General features: G+C 36.3%; 1 protein-coding gene across 1 annotated transcript in view; it reads right to left on the bottom strand.

The window, feature by feature from the left end:
- Positions 1-2,064: 2,064 nt before the first annotated feature.
- ASCC3 (activating signal cointegrator 1 complex subunit 3) overlaps positions 2,065-16,718 on the bottom strand; it is a 250,562-nt gene continuing 235,908 nt past the window's right edge. Inside the window, exons 38-42 of the mRNA XM_014880409.2 lie at positions 11,412-11,563; positions 10,756-10,906; positions 4,735-4,941; positions 2,763-2,938; positions 2,065-2,670 (exon numbers count right to left, since the gene is read on the bottom strand). Of these exons, the coding sequence (XP_014735895.2) occupies positions 2,535-2,670; positions 2,763-2,938; positions 4,735-4,941; positions 10,756-10,906; positions 11,412-11,563 (822 nt within the window). The 3' untranslated portion in view covers positions 2,065-2,534. The remainder of the gene's footprint in view (positions 2,671-2,762; positions 2,939-4,734; positions 4,942-10,755; positions 10,907-11,411; positions 11,564-16,718) is intronic.

Here is a 16,718-nt window from a genome sequence, read left to right as displayed (position 1 = left end):
TAAAAACAATTAATATGCTAGGAAATACAGTCTTTCCAAACCAAAGTACAGATGGCACAAATGACATTACAGAAGCTCTTTAATTGATTAATACTGAATGCTGAAGCTATTGTGTGCTACTCTGCAGTTAGACTTTCTATGATGTGCATTTACAAAGCAACAAGAGCTAGCATCACTATGTTGGTATGTTGTTTGACAGTGGCATAGTTCTTTTCCCTAATTAATTAAAATTGTTGAGGGACAATATATTGTTTCAGCCAAGTTTTCCAAAGAAAGGACTTAATTTCTGTCCAAATTAGATGAAACAATTATCTTAAAAATGGATGAACGCAATATGTGAATAACCAAACTATTGCCTAACAATTTGAAACGAGTCTGTTTCTTCTGTGACACACCACCATATTATATTGATACAGTCTAAATGGCAAAGGTGGCTTTTGTATCATCTATCCATCTCTAAATTTAGTGACAATTTTTTCTGTTATCGTCCCATGTTCTTAGGCACATTTCTATAGGTAATATATTACCTATAATGAAATATAATATTTTTAACATGATAGGGGATGAATACACACAGGTATAGAATTGATAATTTTAAAATCACTTCCCAAAATTTAAAGGTTCCAGATATAATATATGGTTATATATGCCAGATATATGGTTAACTATTGAGCCTTTGAAATCAGCCAGCCTCCTACTTGCTGCAGTGTGGCGTTGCCAGCAGGCTGAGAGGGCATCAGCACTGGTAAGTCCACACTAGTGGAGCACCATGTCTGGTTTGGGGCAAAGACATGGCATTTTTAGAGAGAATCCAACAAAAGGCCACAAAATTGATGATGAAGGGGCTGGACCATCTCTCACCTGAGGAAATGCTGAGAGAGCTGGAGAAGGCTCAGGGAAATATTGTCAGTGGGTATCTGAATGGAAGACATTGATAAGGACACAGCCAGGATATTTTCAGTAGTGCCTGGTGACAGGACCAGAGGCAACAGGCACACCTGTTGGTGGCACAGAAGGGTCCCTCTTGAACTGCAAGAAATAAATTTTTTTTACTGCGAGGGTGACCAAACCCTGGCACAGGTTGTTCAGGGAGGTGGTGGAGTCTCCATATTTGGAGATGTGATCCTGGGCAACCAGCTCTACTTGGCCCTGCCTGAGGAAAGAGTTTAGACCAGATGACCTCTAGAGGCCCCTCCCAAAATCAGCCATGCTGTGATTCTATGTAGGTGCAGCATCACCAGTGTAATTTTTTCCTGGAAAGCTTCTGGTAACAACTCTGCTGTATTCATTCATCTGATGAAATACAATGGAAATGACAGCAAAATGATCCCTTGGAGAGGTAATGCTTATCAGCTCAGTGCAAAGCTGAGCAAGTGCAAATATTAATATTCAGTTTAAGTTCTAGTCTATCTGAATGAAGATGCACTGATGTTTCTGTAAGTATGTTAGCTCCAAGTACTTGCTCAGCATCTTGAATCATCTTAAGATTGAGGACTGGCCTCAGGATGTGTAGTCTCATCACAAGATGGATGCTGCTACATTCTACCTTCAGATTTATGTCTTGCAGGTACTATCACAGGGCTGGGCATTTCTTAGGCAATACCTTTTGCCTGGCAGAACTATTCATTGCTCATCATGCCTCCTGTTGCAACCCTCATTTTTGGAGCCTCATGCCCCCTTATTTACAGAAGTTAGTCACCCACTTTAGCACTGAGCCCCAGAACAGGACATCCAATTTTATACTCCTTAGTCCTAAAAAATTCAGGAGAAAACACTAAGGGAATTGAAAGTATATAATATATATATCTGTGTGTGTGTATATGTATATACATACATGTAAAGAGTAAACTTTAATAATTATCTACCTAAATTGCATCCTTGCTATATTGGAAATATTTTTTATGATTTAGCTTGCCCTTATAACTAGATTTACTGCTCATATGATTAATATAAATTTGTGAAATTTTTTTTTTTTAGATTATAATTTTCAAAATGTACTATGCATGAAGAGGATTTTGTTAGTACATCTCCCATATTTTACACCTAAAAATACATTGCAAAATATTCTGGGAATATTTTTATTAAACATGAAATATAACACATCCATGAATATTTTCAGCAGCTTTTAGATCAAATTTTGTATTTTTCCCTATAAATTAAAAAAGTTGACCATTTAAACACTATTAATAGACAGGCTATAGAACACTTGTCAAAATGAAGTCGATAGCCCTGAATTTGCGCAAATTACAGTATTCTTCAGTCTTTTATTTTGATGTTTTAAAATTCAACTAACAAGCTGACTTCTGAGAGAAGAAAGGTAAAACAAGAGAAGACAAATCTTCACAAAGGAGTAAGGCCACTGTGGCTAACTCGGTGTCATCGGAGTTAATACAGCAGTCACTTTCGGTTTCCCTGTTGTCTTGAGGTTTGAAGTTGGTTCCACTAAGGCAGATGCATTTTCGGATGTCCCAGAATGATCAGGTGTTTTAGTTGCAGGACCAGTTCTTTTGACTGAGTGGACTTTCCAGACAGCCTTACTTGAGAGCCAGGTGGCTCCTGGCCTCAGTCCCCTCCGTGGTGTCTTGTGCTGGTACAATGTTCAGGTAAATGTCGTACTGCTGGTCCATGCCAAGGTAGCTGTCGCTCATGAGATACAGGGTGTAGATACACCTGAAAAGTAAAAGCAGCATTGTTAGTTTGGGAATTGGGTATTGACTACTTGGAAAACATAGTAACTAAGCGAATTTGAGAGTTTGTTGTACCTTCCAGGAGTTTCCGGAGTATAAAAAGCAACAGAAACAGTATTTCGATTTCTGACATATCCAGTTCTTTTCAGGGCGATGAGTTCTTTTTTATCAACTTCTCCCAATATCAAAAACCATCCTTCATCCTTAACTTTGGGGAATCTAGGAGCCATTGCTTTACTGTCCTGCTTTCCCTATTGGGGAAAAGAAACAGCTTAGGAAAACTAGAAATCACCTTTCCAAAATGACATTTTTCCTTGAATTTCAATTTCCTTCAAAAGCACATTGCTGTCAATTGTTAGGTAAGGCTCTAATTTAGCCAGACTAAAATAGTGTTATTTCTTTCCAGAAGAAGGGTTAAAAAATAAAATAAAAAAATCACAATCCATAGAGAAAAATTCAGAACACAAGATATTATTCCACTTATTTAGTAAACTGCTAAAACTTGCATGGAGATACTATTCCCTTTCTGTAATTTTACCTAATATATTCCAAATAAAGAAGGGTTAATTTTAAACCTAGCCTCTTTAAATAAAGCTAATCAATTTTATTCAAGATTAATATAAACACAAAAGCAGCACTTAAAGTATTTATTTGAGTTTGATATAGCAAAATGGAAGATTATTTTAGTGATTCTTTAAGACAGTGACTTTACTGCTGGAAGCTGAAGACAGAATGATGCACACTCAATCAACATTCATTTTGTGTTTTGTAGAGGGAAAGGTTTTACTGAAGATTTATATGGAAAAAGAAACATCACCACAGCAATTAAGCTTTAGGAACATTTTGATCCAGCTGTTTTTTTACAAAAGAGGGATCAAATTCTAGGAGAGGTTTATTAAACAGTGATCACTGCGTGAAATGATTCTGTTCCTTTCACTTCCACGGCTTCTGCTTAGGAAAAGTCTCTGCCAGTAACTGCAGATAGAATGACGTATGGATAAGCTTTGGCCCTTTCTTCTTCCTAAAACAAGACAGTTTCCCCTTGAAACTATGATGAATCTGCTGCAGTCCGGACAAAAAGTCTTTTGGGAAACAAAAATACTTTTCAAATATAATTCTTAACTAATGTAAGATAACTTCAGGATTTCCAACAGCACACATGTATCTCCACTATTATCAAAACGAACTTGTTTTAAGAGTCTCAGAAGTAACACCTAAAACTGTTCTCCACTTTTATCTTGAGCTCTTTACATCTTAACAAAAATGCTGGTAATTAAAATTCTTAATTATTTGAAATGTTAGAGAAATTAATTAGCAGAATTATAACCATGGTGGTCGCTACGCTGCTCATGGTATGTAAATGACAGAAAAAGGCCTGGATAAGTGAGTGACAGCTCCATTGTCAGCAGGTCCAGCACTCCTCAGAGCTGACACACAGGTACAGCCAGGTACTGCTGCTGGGACAGAGCAGTTGGAATATGCTGCAGCTCCTGGAGTTTCTGTCTTGGCACGCCAAGATTTGCTGAGGGCCCAGTGAACTGAGCAGTCTAGGAGGTAATGGGATGTGCTTGAAATGGGCAAAGGGCTGGGACTGAAATGTAGGTGGGTGAAATGTAGTGGGAAAGAATTGTATGTGGAAGTTGTTCTAGGAGCCATTCAAAAAGTATCAGATGTAAAATATAAGGAAAATATTCTCAGTAAAGGCTTGAGGATGTGTTACGAGTAGAAACGTATTTATTTATAGGTGTGAGTCTGGTATGCAGTTTGGAAGCACCTGTGAATGTAATTGGAAAGCTTATAAATTAGTTTGATTTTTTTTTATTGACTTGGTCTAGGATTTTACCTTAAGAGCCTACTTACTATACTGTTGCAACCTGAAAAAAAAAATTTTCTTCACTATGATACAGAAAAGGCTTTGAAAATGTTTGTAACTTACATTATACTTAAACCATAAAGAAACTTATTATACTGTATAAAGCATCATTGACAATGTAAACGGATTATTGGACACTTGTGCACTTGGGAAGGAAGTGATAAATAACTCTACCTGGTACCCCATCTGGGTTCTGTGCAGGTTGATTTGGAGCACATACTCTTGATCAGCATGCAGTTTGATCCATCTCTTGTCATCTCGTGTGTCTGTTGTCAAAGAAGGAACAGGTACTTCATTCTGTGGTTGAACTGTGTCATCCCAGCTGCCCTTAATGCTCAGACTGACGTTTAGAATTGGCAAACGGCACAAGAAATTCCAAGCCTGTAGAAAAAACAGATCCCTATGGATTACAAGATAATCTGTACAATCACTGTAACTCTAACAATAACAATTTAATGTGCAGTCTACATATTTATCCTATATTAATATTTTATTGTGTATTAGAATATATGTAATTGTACAACTCTCAATCATAAGCATAAAATACTTTTTATTAACCTCTTATGCTACTTTCTTCCTAGCAAATAAAACAAATGTGAAACTCCTCAGGCACGTTACACATGCCTTACTAAGATTATTGATGTCTGAACACAGAAAAAATTCCTTACTGCTCCCGATTAAAGTATTTTTTCTCTATAAGCCACTTAAAAACTAGTATAATTAAGTTTTAAATTAAACTTCCTTAGCATAATCCATAAAGAACAAGTCACTGCAGTGATAATTAGCAATAGACAAACCTCAGAGAGTTCAGAGGATCAGTTCAGATAATTAACCAAAAGTTCAACTGCATATCCAAAGTTATCCCTATTTTTTTTTAGGTTTTCTTGCATCGATCTTCATGAACTCTCCTTCTTAGAGGCTTCCTGAGGAATTTTAAGTCTCTGTGGTCTCTCTTGAACTGCAACAGGTCCTCAACTTTCTCATCCTTATGCAGAGAACTGCTGTTAGAGGATACTATCTGTGTAGCTCAACATGACACTCTCTTAACCTTAAAAAGGCATCCTGAATATGCAGCCCTATGTTTCTCTCATTTTGGTATCTATCAGACAAGGAAAAGCAGCTCTGAGAAGCTGTGACAAAAATGGAAGGAAGCAATGTAGGCTTTCATTTAGTAAAAGAGAAAATCAGCACGTTCGTGCAATGAAATTTGTTAGGAAAAAGGAAAGGGATTGGCTGTGGAATGGAGGCAGTGATTTGTGGCCTTTCTATGGCTGAAAAAGATAGATGAGGATGGCACTGGAAGAAAAAAACAAAAGACCAAGAATCACCATCTGCCCTGCCACCTTTCCCCTCCACCCTCAGAGAAGAACAGGAATCAACATATATGAAAAGTTAGAGGGTGGGAAGGAGAAGGAGGAAATAAGAATATTGGTCTTGGTAAAGAGCCATCAGACGCCAAAATGGGAGCTTGTGGGAATGAAGAGGATAGGCACAGTCACATGGGTAATAGCATGGAACAGAAATGTTTTATCTGGAAAAAGACTAAAGTATGTTTTATTTTTCAAGTATGGGTTTGACCATGTAGTGTTTCAACAAAATGTATTTTCATTTAGATTGTGCTCGATGTGTCTGATTACTTTTTCTGTGCTGGAAACCTAGAGGCCTAATGAAAGCTCAGTTTGCTTTTTGCAGACATCATTGCCACGAGTCATACTGACAATAATAGTACATGGAGTCATACTGACAATAATAGTGTATGTCAATACATAATTAGGGATACAGCAGCCAGCGTAAGCAGACCTAAGGTCGCGCTTCCCTAAGGTAAGGTGGCGCTGTCTCTCTCCACAGCGTTCTCCCCAGCAGCTCGCTGTGCCCTCTCCATCCTTGGTATGTTGGCATCGCCATGCTGGGATTGTGCTGCTAGATGGATCAGCTGCTAATCATTTTGGTGACAGCATGAACTTAGATCAGCTTAAAGCTGATTGTGGCAACATATTCTCTAATCCTGTGACTCTGAATAAGCATGAGCCTTCAGTGCCACTGAAAGAAGTGGTCCAGCCTCCTCCTCTGCTGGCACAAGCATTCATGTAGCCACTTGGCTATGGGCCATTTTGACTGTCAGTGAGACGGTTGATAGGATTCCTCCTCTCCTCTCATCCCCAGATGCTCATTCCCACCTCCTTGCCTGAGGCAGACACAGGGTTTGTGCAGCTGTGCGGTGAGCTGGGTCAGGGGAGGTGAAAGTGGCAAGGGGAGGACAGGACTGCCCATTTCGGCTGCAGCACAGGCTTATTTGGATTAAAATGGCTGCATTACTAGAGCCTAGCTGAACTAAATGAGAAAACTGGTTTCACTACAAACTAATCTCTGTCTCTGTCTCTCTCCTCTTCTGTGTATTGCATGAACAGCTGTGTCTGTTCAGTGCAGAAGGTGGGGAGGGCTGGCTGTGAGCACTCAGGAACTGCAGTGTAAAAGCAGGGGGCACAGAAGAATTACACCAATGTTCTTAATGGTTTCTTAGCTAGGAAAGGACAGGAAAATTGTAACAGAAACTAACCAGCTAGGACTTTAAGGAAATAATACATCTCTCTTTGTCCCAACTCTGAAAGAAAAAGGGGAAAAAAAGGCAGCACTTTGAAGAAGGTGAAAAAAATACCACCAACATTCTTAACTAAGTCCTTGTTGCCAGGATTGTGATATATTTAATACACAAGACTACTAAACCCACCTCCAGCAGATCACACTGGATGAGTAGTAACATCTCAACTGGCAAATGATTTTACGTTGAATGTAAAGGTTTTAAAGAAGAAATTTAGGGTAGGAACTCTACAGACCCACAGTGTGAGAGTCTCTGTTCATTTAAGCAGGATATTTCTGCTGAGATCAGGAGAGGCACTCTGATATAAACCAACCTGGTGATCACCTCTGGTTGTACTTCAGATATCATTTACCTTGAAAGCTTTTATGTGTCTCAAAGGACAAGACCTGTTACAAATATGTTACAACAAAGTTTAATTTCAGCAGAGATCATAATTTATTAACTCCTTTAGTAGCACTGTTACCTGTTACCTTTATCATAGTCTGGTGAAGAGTATGATTTGGGCTAGTTTATACCACACAACCCCAACACAATCTATTTGTCAAAAACTATTATGTCCCCATGCATAATACATAGCTTTCATAATACAACCAAACCAAAGTAACTCTAAATATCATTCTAATTACATAAGAAGTAGATTTAATATGTCATATTATGATGGCTATTAACAGTTGTATTTGATGATCTTAAAATGTATTTTCTAACCTAGAGGATTCTATGATTCCTTGATTTATCAAGTTTTGTGTATTTGAAAATTAAAGGCAAAGTTAGTACTGCTTGACCATTGATACAGTATGCACAGCAGGCTGCCTTTTTATCATCCATTCAATGTGGGGAAAATGAAGAAATGCTTTCCTCACTAAGGATAAAAGTCAAGTAGTAGCAGGTGAAAATGAAAAAAAGATTATAGAAACACAGATACTTTGAGTAAAAGTAGATAATAATGTAGCAGAGATAATGTTTGTTTATTTTCAATCTTGACATTTCTTTTTTCTCTTTCAAAAATATCAATATCAACTTAATATTTTAAATGGTGCTTAATGCCTAAGTGACTTAGAAATTGAAAGAGATTTATTAATAATATATGATTCATATTGAATCACTGAAAGATAGATCTTTGACCAAAGAGTGGGGTTAGTCTAAATAGTTTGAATTTAGGTTGTCAGCTTTCAAAGCTCCCCTGACTTTCAGTGAGGTTTGGAATTATAATACTAAATTCAGGCTCCCATGTCAGGTATTTTTTGGTAATTTTACCGTTTTTTTTTTTCTGTATAAGAAGACACAAGCACATATCACCTCCTTTTAAATATGTCAACATATCCAATATATACATGCACGTATATATGCATATGTATAGATAAATAAACATTTATCTACCACGCCCATAGATTCAAATTATAATCAAATGAAATTTTTTTCACAAACCTTTGGGAACATCATTACTATTTTTGCCAATAATCTGTCTCCCCAGGACCTAGCCTAATATTCCAAATCCATGAGCAGCTTCAAGAGCTGCTATTTAAAAATTAATTACCAATTTGCTTAAAAGGCATTTTCTTCTTTCCAAATGTAAAATTTCTTCCTTTTCCCATCTGCCTGAATATTATGTAAACTTAAACTGTTTTTACCAGTTTCTTGCTAGTAATCTTTAGCTTTAAGATATGGGTTCAATATACTTCGAGTGAGAAGTAAAAGGTTTTTTAGGAAAGGAATGGCTTTGGCAATTTAGTGGCATATTTATCAAATTATTTGATTCTGTTCATGTCTGGTGCCAGAAGGCTAAGCTTCAACTCTGTAGTCTGATACTCTTTCTTTATAGAAAACATAGAATACAGATGCTGAAGGATTTTTCTCTTGGTTGGCCCCTGTCTATGTGACCACTGAAAGACTTTCCATATGAAGATATTCAACAGGCAATCTCAATACAAATTTTAATTCTGTGTAAGGTATTACAATAGGTTTTTTTGGTTTTTTTTTCCTGTTAAAATACCGCAAGGAATATAACATATTGGTATAAAGGTTTCACATTTGTAGTGCCCTGCACAACACAGTCATGGCTTTGCTATAACCAGTACAACCATTCCCAGCTCATGGAAATGAAACTTTCTCCTCACATGATGGCAACACATTATGTTTTTCCCTCTTATATGCATCTGTATTTACAAACATAGATATATAGAGGCATAGAGTCATTCGCAGTGTGAACGTACACACCACATACACACAAGCTATTTTTGAAGAAACTGCTAAGACATTTCAATACCAGCCAAACATATTTATCTGAGGATTAATCTTCATCTATTGAATCAGACGAGAACACTGCCATGCATACAATTATTTAATTAGCAGCCAAATCCTCTGCCAGTCAGCAGCCGTTCCAGGCATACTGATGGGGCAGTAGATGCAAATCTCACAGTAGTACTGCTTTTTCTCATTACTACTGCAATTAGCACTTAAATTGATGCTTTAAACATACTAATTTCTGGAATAATTCAGGATTTGTATGTTACCTGGGATCGCCTCACTGCAGAGACGACACCAGATTGCTACGCAAATTGAAGCACTTTTGAGCCAAATAACCATCATCATATCAGACAGAGCCAATTTGCATTTGCTTTTAAAGATAACAGAATGGCAATTTATGCAAATAAATTAAGTAAGTTTACTTCTGAGTTCTCCCTGAACTAATTATAACAATGTTCTAATTTTTTATCACATCTAAAAGTTGGACTGAAATCAATGTGTATTGTGTTAGAAATCTGTTGTTAAAGGAAGCCTTTTTTTGATGTCAATACATTTTCTTAATTCAAAATTTTGATGTTAATTTCGTTACAAATGCAGATGTCTGTTATAGACATTTAAGTACTTTTCTTCTTGTTTGCATATCAGTAAAAGGTTTAACCGAAGCTGAACAGTCAAACTGTCCTTTTAAACACTCAAATAAAAACATTTCAAGTATAGCTTTTGAAGTTTTCATCTTTCTTACATTTATTTGAAATCAATAGGCTTAGAATGTGATGAATGCTATGGATTATAGCTATCTTTTGCTGCGAATGCCTTGAAAATCAAACTGAAAACAAGACTTTAGCAGCTCAACATTTTGTAATAGTATTTTTTTCCCTCCCCTGTGAAGTATGAAATTTTCATCTCCTTTTTCTGTTTCAAACAGAAAATGAGTGCTGGATCGTTTACTAAGAGTATTGCCAGAAAAAGCAGTGTTTGACAGACCACTTCAGAAACCAACTATGATGACATTTGCAATGCATGTATTCCTAGTGCAGAGCTATGAAAAGGTGGATAACACTCAGCAGATTGAATGACCTAGAGAAGCATCTTTAGAGCAGAGAGATGTGGTAATATCAGCTATAAACCAGAGTCTGTTACTGCTTAGCAGGGAATAAGTGAGAATAATATTAAGAAAACAGGCAGAGAAGAACCTTTGTAAAGCTAGCAATACCTTGAAATTAGAGCAATGAATGCGTTGCACTTTATACAGAATGTCACATGATATTTACTGAAGGAGAGAGAGTATTTCTTTGCCCAACTACTCTTCCTTTCCAATCACAATGATAATGGTCACAAATAGAAAGTGTTACCTGTGAAATGTGTGCTGCTGGCAACTCACTGTCCACAATGGAAGCAAAAACATTCTCTTTTCCTTCACAGGCAGCCATTAGTTCGGGAAGACACTCGATAGGTCCTTGGTAACCTCCATGCACACTCTTCCTTTGGCCTTGGCTCCACTTCCTGATACAGACAGCAAAACATATGCCCAGGGGGAAAGCAAACATTTGTATTCAGTTGTTTTGGTGGTAAAACTCAATACTGTGTTCTGTTTTTAAAGGGTGGTCATTTATTTTTGGTTAGCATTAATTACTGCATCATCTAAGTGTCTATGGAGCTTTGCATTATCTATGATGTTAAGATGGATACTAATGTAGTTTTATAATGGATTAAAATAAAGAGATAATTAACATACAGAGTTAGATTTGTTAGGACTTGGAACCCTTCCAGTGGTCTCTTGTTAATTTGTCTGGAATCATGGTTCTCAAAATAATCTGTGGGGGTTAATTAATCAATGAATATTGAAAACAGAAACAGAAAATCCATTTGGGAAAGCATCACTGTGAATGACAGAGTTCTGCTTCTGATTCGTCAACGAACATTCTCGGGCACAACAATGCCATTCAAACACTATCAGCAGCGGGAAGTGGAAAGGAATTGGAAACCTGCTAATACTTAAATTACACACCGAAAAAGGTAAAGATGCTGGAGCTCTATATTTGGCAAAGTAAGCAGGGATGAGTCATGTATCCATCTACCCTGAACCACCATCTGCACCAGGTTGGTTATGTTCAGAGCAGTCACCAGCCAGCCATGATGAGCTGCAACATCCAGCATTGCCTAAGCAAAGGAGACACATAATAAAAAAAAAAGGAATGCAAATATAATTCCATACCTGGCTCATAAAGGAACAGCATGTGATTAATGTTTAACATACAGTGATTTCTATGCCTTAACATAGGAATTTATTTAAACCTCTATTGATGGCAGTTAGGCACCTTTGGAATTAACCTTGGAAAAAGATGAATTAGATCCTCTGTCATTGTCATCAGTACTTACTCTTGAAAAAGTAATTTACACAATGGTATTGGGGGTGAGAACTGAAGGTAGAAACCTTTCCTTGCAAATAACTGCTTTTTGACATAACCCAACTCAGAATGAAGGGAAAAAAATATCAACATTTACTGTAAAAAAAAGGTTACAATTAATGGGAATATTTATTTCTATTTTGATACAAGAGCTTTCTCAGAATTACATAATTATTCAAAAATCCCAGAACTAGTTAAGAATACCACCAATATATTTGCATTTGTTCAAAAATTAATATTAATGTAATTTACCAGTAGCAATTATTACTTCCATTTGAACTAAGTACTTAAAAACCCTCTGGAGTTGCACTAGATAAAAGCACTAAAATTTAGCTTAATAGAGTATCTGTGGTTTTGTTCAACACTGACACACAAGTTGAAAAAAAATCTTGAAAACAGCTTACAAAATAACTTATATTTCACTTATGGTGAGTAAAAGTGATAAGAAACAAAATGGATTTCACCCTTTGGATTATAAACAGTTGATTGTCTTGAGAACGAGAGATATTTGGCTCTCTCCTTTGGCATCTCTCTCCTGGTCCTGAAAAATTTTCCCAAAGTACACAGAAAATATAAGCGAACAAACAAACAAAAAAAACCCCTATCCAGCTATACATCAGATTTCAAAGTGTTAAAAATCATCCCGCCTTCCATATCTCATGAGTTTCTGTTCCATTTCTAATTCCCATGTTTTGACAATACAAATAAGAGGTATACTGGTAGTACCATTAGCATAAAGATCTAAGGCTAAATCAGTATGGATTTTGCACTGCAAATGGCCCTATGGACATGAAAAAATGGTTCTGCTTGCTTTTTTTCTTGACTAGACTTACACTCTGTTTGGTTGGTCTGAAAGTGAATTTACGAGTTCTTCCAAAGGAAAAAGGACTAAGCAGGAATTTTTGGTTTCAACTTTTTTTAATAGTAAATGCAGCTATTTGGATATATGGTATACTTTTCACCCTGTCTGTAGAACATTGAAAGAATTATTATGATTTATGGAAGCATTTCAGCTGTTGAAAAAAATGATGCTATAATATATTAGTTGTCTTGCTTATTTTGTTGTTCAATTAAATCACAATAAAGTGTAGGTCCTCATATTAAAAAACTAATTCATATTAGAGTAGAAAGTTGTATGTTTAACAGTAGTTTGCCGTAGAGGGAGTTTAATGTTTGATTAAAATATAGAAAATAGGGTTTTTTTAAGAAAGCAAGGAACACTGATATATTGAATCTGGTATACTGAATAGTTTCAACACTTTTTAAAATGCCATCTTAGTGTTAGGAGGGTTGTAGTTTGATTTTAGGACTAGGCTTCAGATGTTTCCCCGGGTTTTTCTTGTAAACACAAATTATATTGTTTGATACTTACTTAGGCAGCAGATACCTGCACCATTTTAACTTATTTTCCAGCCACTAGTGTAATGAGGAGAAGCTGTCTGTGTAAGTCTTTACATTTAATCAAATGTTTTACAGACAAACAAAAGGCAGCATTTACTTAAGGCAAACTAAACAGAGAAATCTTCTTTAAACAAAGGAGTTGTTTACACACGCAGAGCTATTTCAATTAAATTACACTGATTCTGGAGAAATACTGACTTTAAAGACACAAGTTAGTTTCACTCCTGGCCGAGTCACACAGTTTATTTTAGCAGTTTACAATGCAATTTCAACAGGTTTTTCTTTTCCAGATCGAGGTGATAAGATCAGTGACACTTATAAAAACATTTGAAGTGTTACCCTGTATTACACAAATGTTGTCTCATTTCTCATGAATTGTGGATAAAGGGCCTTTCAGCTAATAATGATACAGATTTAATATTCAATTTTTTGGATGAAGAGTCACAGCACCCTGAAACTCTCTAAAATTCCTAGTGACCCTAGAACCAGTACCTCACAACACAACCTTACTGGTTTCCATTTTCTGTCTTTCATTCAGCTTGCCAAAGTGATTTCCATGTAGGATTGTTTTCACAAAATAGAAAATAAAATATGTTAGAAATCACATTTGAAAGCAGCAGCTTTGCAGATTTATATGTTGGTTCACATGACATTTACTCGCATAAGGAGGGAATTGTTCTCAGCATCTGAGTGGAGTCAGTCTTTGATACTTACAAGGTGAGTTGCCCTTTACCTGATTTCACATTTTAAAGTATATTTAAGACAATCCATACAGTACAGTCTGTGTTTCTGAACAGCTGTGTGTTGCTGAGATATTCTGGTATCTGCCTCCTGTTCTCCACTACCTGATTCTTGCTCTTTTCTGCTATTTTGACAACCTGAAACATCATGTTCCCCAGTGGTGATACTGTTGTACATATGTGAAGAATAATGGGTGCACAGATATCCTGTATTTTCCATGAGTGACAAGAAGAATACAGTAAGTTGTATTTTTAGTCAGCATGAAGCAGTGGTATTTCATAGAATGTTTCTGAAGATGCACACATAACACTGTTTACATTTTTTTTAAATCTATTCCTCTCCTCCCTTTTAAACAGAGGTTTGAAAAGGGGAAAAGAAGAGTGAAGATGTAAGAGAAAGATAAATCTAAAACAAGCTATACTTTGAAATTAACTGGAGGATCCTTTCACATAGAAAATCTCCTAGAAATTGATAGAGGCCTACAGCTAGATATCCCGTAGGGAGTAAGGAAAGCCTGTGTGTGTGAGACTCTGTGTTCCACATTGTTATGATGAATCCACACGGCAAATCCTCTTTTCCTCCTTATTTTCTGCTTCTTCACCCATAGAATTTATTCACAGCATCTCTATCTGGATGTGAAATCCAAGACAGTGACATTGTGAAAAAGTCAGAACAATGGTAAAGTTGGCTTGTTTCATTTGCTACCTTGGAAACGTCCACACATTTAATTTTCCTCTAAGTGTAAAACACAGAGATGCTTGATACTTACACGGTTACTGAAATTCCTATAAATACTCAAGGTAACAAACTGAGTCATTCCCCATCTCCAAATGTAACTATAAGCAACCAAACAAAGACTATAATACAAACCACAAAAAAAAAGTATTTAATATTTATGTTATCTGATGAATAACGTATTTAGTCTCTCTAGTTTGTCTAGTTGCTCCCTGTTCAGTTTGGTGTTATTTTTTAAGTCAAAACCAGTATAATTTTATAAAAATCTGTGGCTTTTTAAGCTCTTATTTTGCAAAGTAGTAAATAAATTCTAAATATCTTACAGCTGGTAAGACTGGAACAGATTAGGAGTATTTTTCTAAATTGCGATATGGCACAAATTGGTTACCTGCCTTTTTAGCCTAAGAATTTAAACCAACACAGGATAATTTCATCACAGAGAGAAACTTTTCAAAGATGAGGACAGTGAGTGCAAAAAGTGAAACAGGAAACAGCAAAGATGCTTTAACTACAGAAAAAAACCCATATTTTTTTGGTAAACCAACAAATTAAATAATAGAAAAACAAACCAAAACCAACAAACCTCTCTAAGCCCACCACTTTTTAACCTAAAGTGGAATAAATGGGGTAATTAGATGGAGTCAAGGGAATTATTGGTTGTTATAATAGAAAATATGTTTACCATCCTCTTTTTTGGGGGTCCTTCTGTGCTTAGGAGAATAAAAGCAGTTGCCTATACTGAGATGGGTTTTCATGAAATATTCAGTCAATAGCTCTTAAGCCTTACAAATATCATCCTTGGACAGTTATGAAGTAATAATAGCAATTGACACCTCCTTTACATTTTGTCTGTTACTATCAAAAACAGTTTGGCTTGTGCCAATGTGGAAAGCAATGACCTATTAACCACGGCAGGGGCAGCACCAAAATGCTGATGATCAGCAGCTCACTGATGTAGATGTTGTCAGTTGGGGCAAAAAACTTTCATTCTGATGGTATTTGGAATTGAGTGCCAAAATGTTTGAATGAAAATCTTGCTATTGCTGTCATCATTCCAGGAGTGCATTAAGACAAAACCCTCAGCTTCTCTGATCGAGTTTTCATTTATTTTCAGGAGCAGCAGCTGCTTATCCTCAGGTACAGAATGATTTAAACTCTACCCTTCTGGTCTAACATGAAGCTGAAATTTAACAGTCTGTCTCTTTCTAGCCAAAGTTATTACTGATGCTTGGAATTCAATAATGGTTTATAATTCCCTAGTTTGAGGGGAAGCAAAGATGGAGGCAGGATGTGGAAGATCTGAGTGTGTGGTACACTCACTGATAGCAAAAGATTGCTTTTCTCTGGTGTTATTAAGGACTCCCTATATGTGCTCAAAAAAAAAATTGGGATACTAAATTGTTCCATAATGAACATTACCGCCCCCCTCTCACCACTAATTTAAGAGATTTTTCAGGCTACCAAAATATCTCGATTGATAAATTCTTTATTCTAGAGACTTTTTACAAAGTTTTTATAAACACTGCTTTTGGTATTACTTTCACATCCTTCATTTGAAAGTCAGGTAATCTGAATCACTTTTCTATAACTGGGTAGGTGGCAGGGGACCAGACTAAAACTAGCAGAATTTCTGATCTACCCAAATGACTTAGATAGCTATTTCCTTTAAGATAAGCTATTGAATTGTTAGAAGTGATACAGCTTGCATCTCATTAACAGAGACTGCATACTGCTTAGAATAATTTCTTCTTATTTTTGAAGTCACCTGTCATACAACTCTGAATATACTAAGCATTTAGACTTAAATCTTGTAAACATAAATATTCATATTTTGTGGACAAATTATATTTAAGGGAAGTGTCAATGAAGCTATAATGATAACTGCTCTGGATACAGAAGCAAGCTAAAGAAATGTAAGAAATGCCATTCCAGTTGAGAATTACACCTGTGACTACTCAGCTAGCAGTTGAGTTCCTACAGTGATGCCATTGGTGGATGGGGGCTGAAACTTCAGGTGTACTCAGGGTGAG

This window comes from Sturnus vulgaris, chromosome 3, assembly GCF_052056855.1.
Source record: "Sturnus vulgaris isolate bStuVul1 chromosome 3, bStuVul1.hap1, whole genome shotgun sequence".
Taxonomy (NCBI): Eukaryota; Metazoa; Chordata; class Aves; order Passeriformes; family Sturnidae; genus Sturnus; species Sturnus vulgaris.
This window is presented reverse-complemented; position numbering and strand designations above follow the sequence as displayed.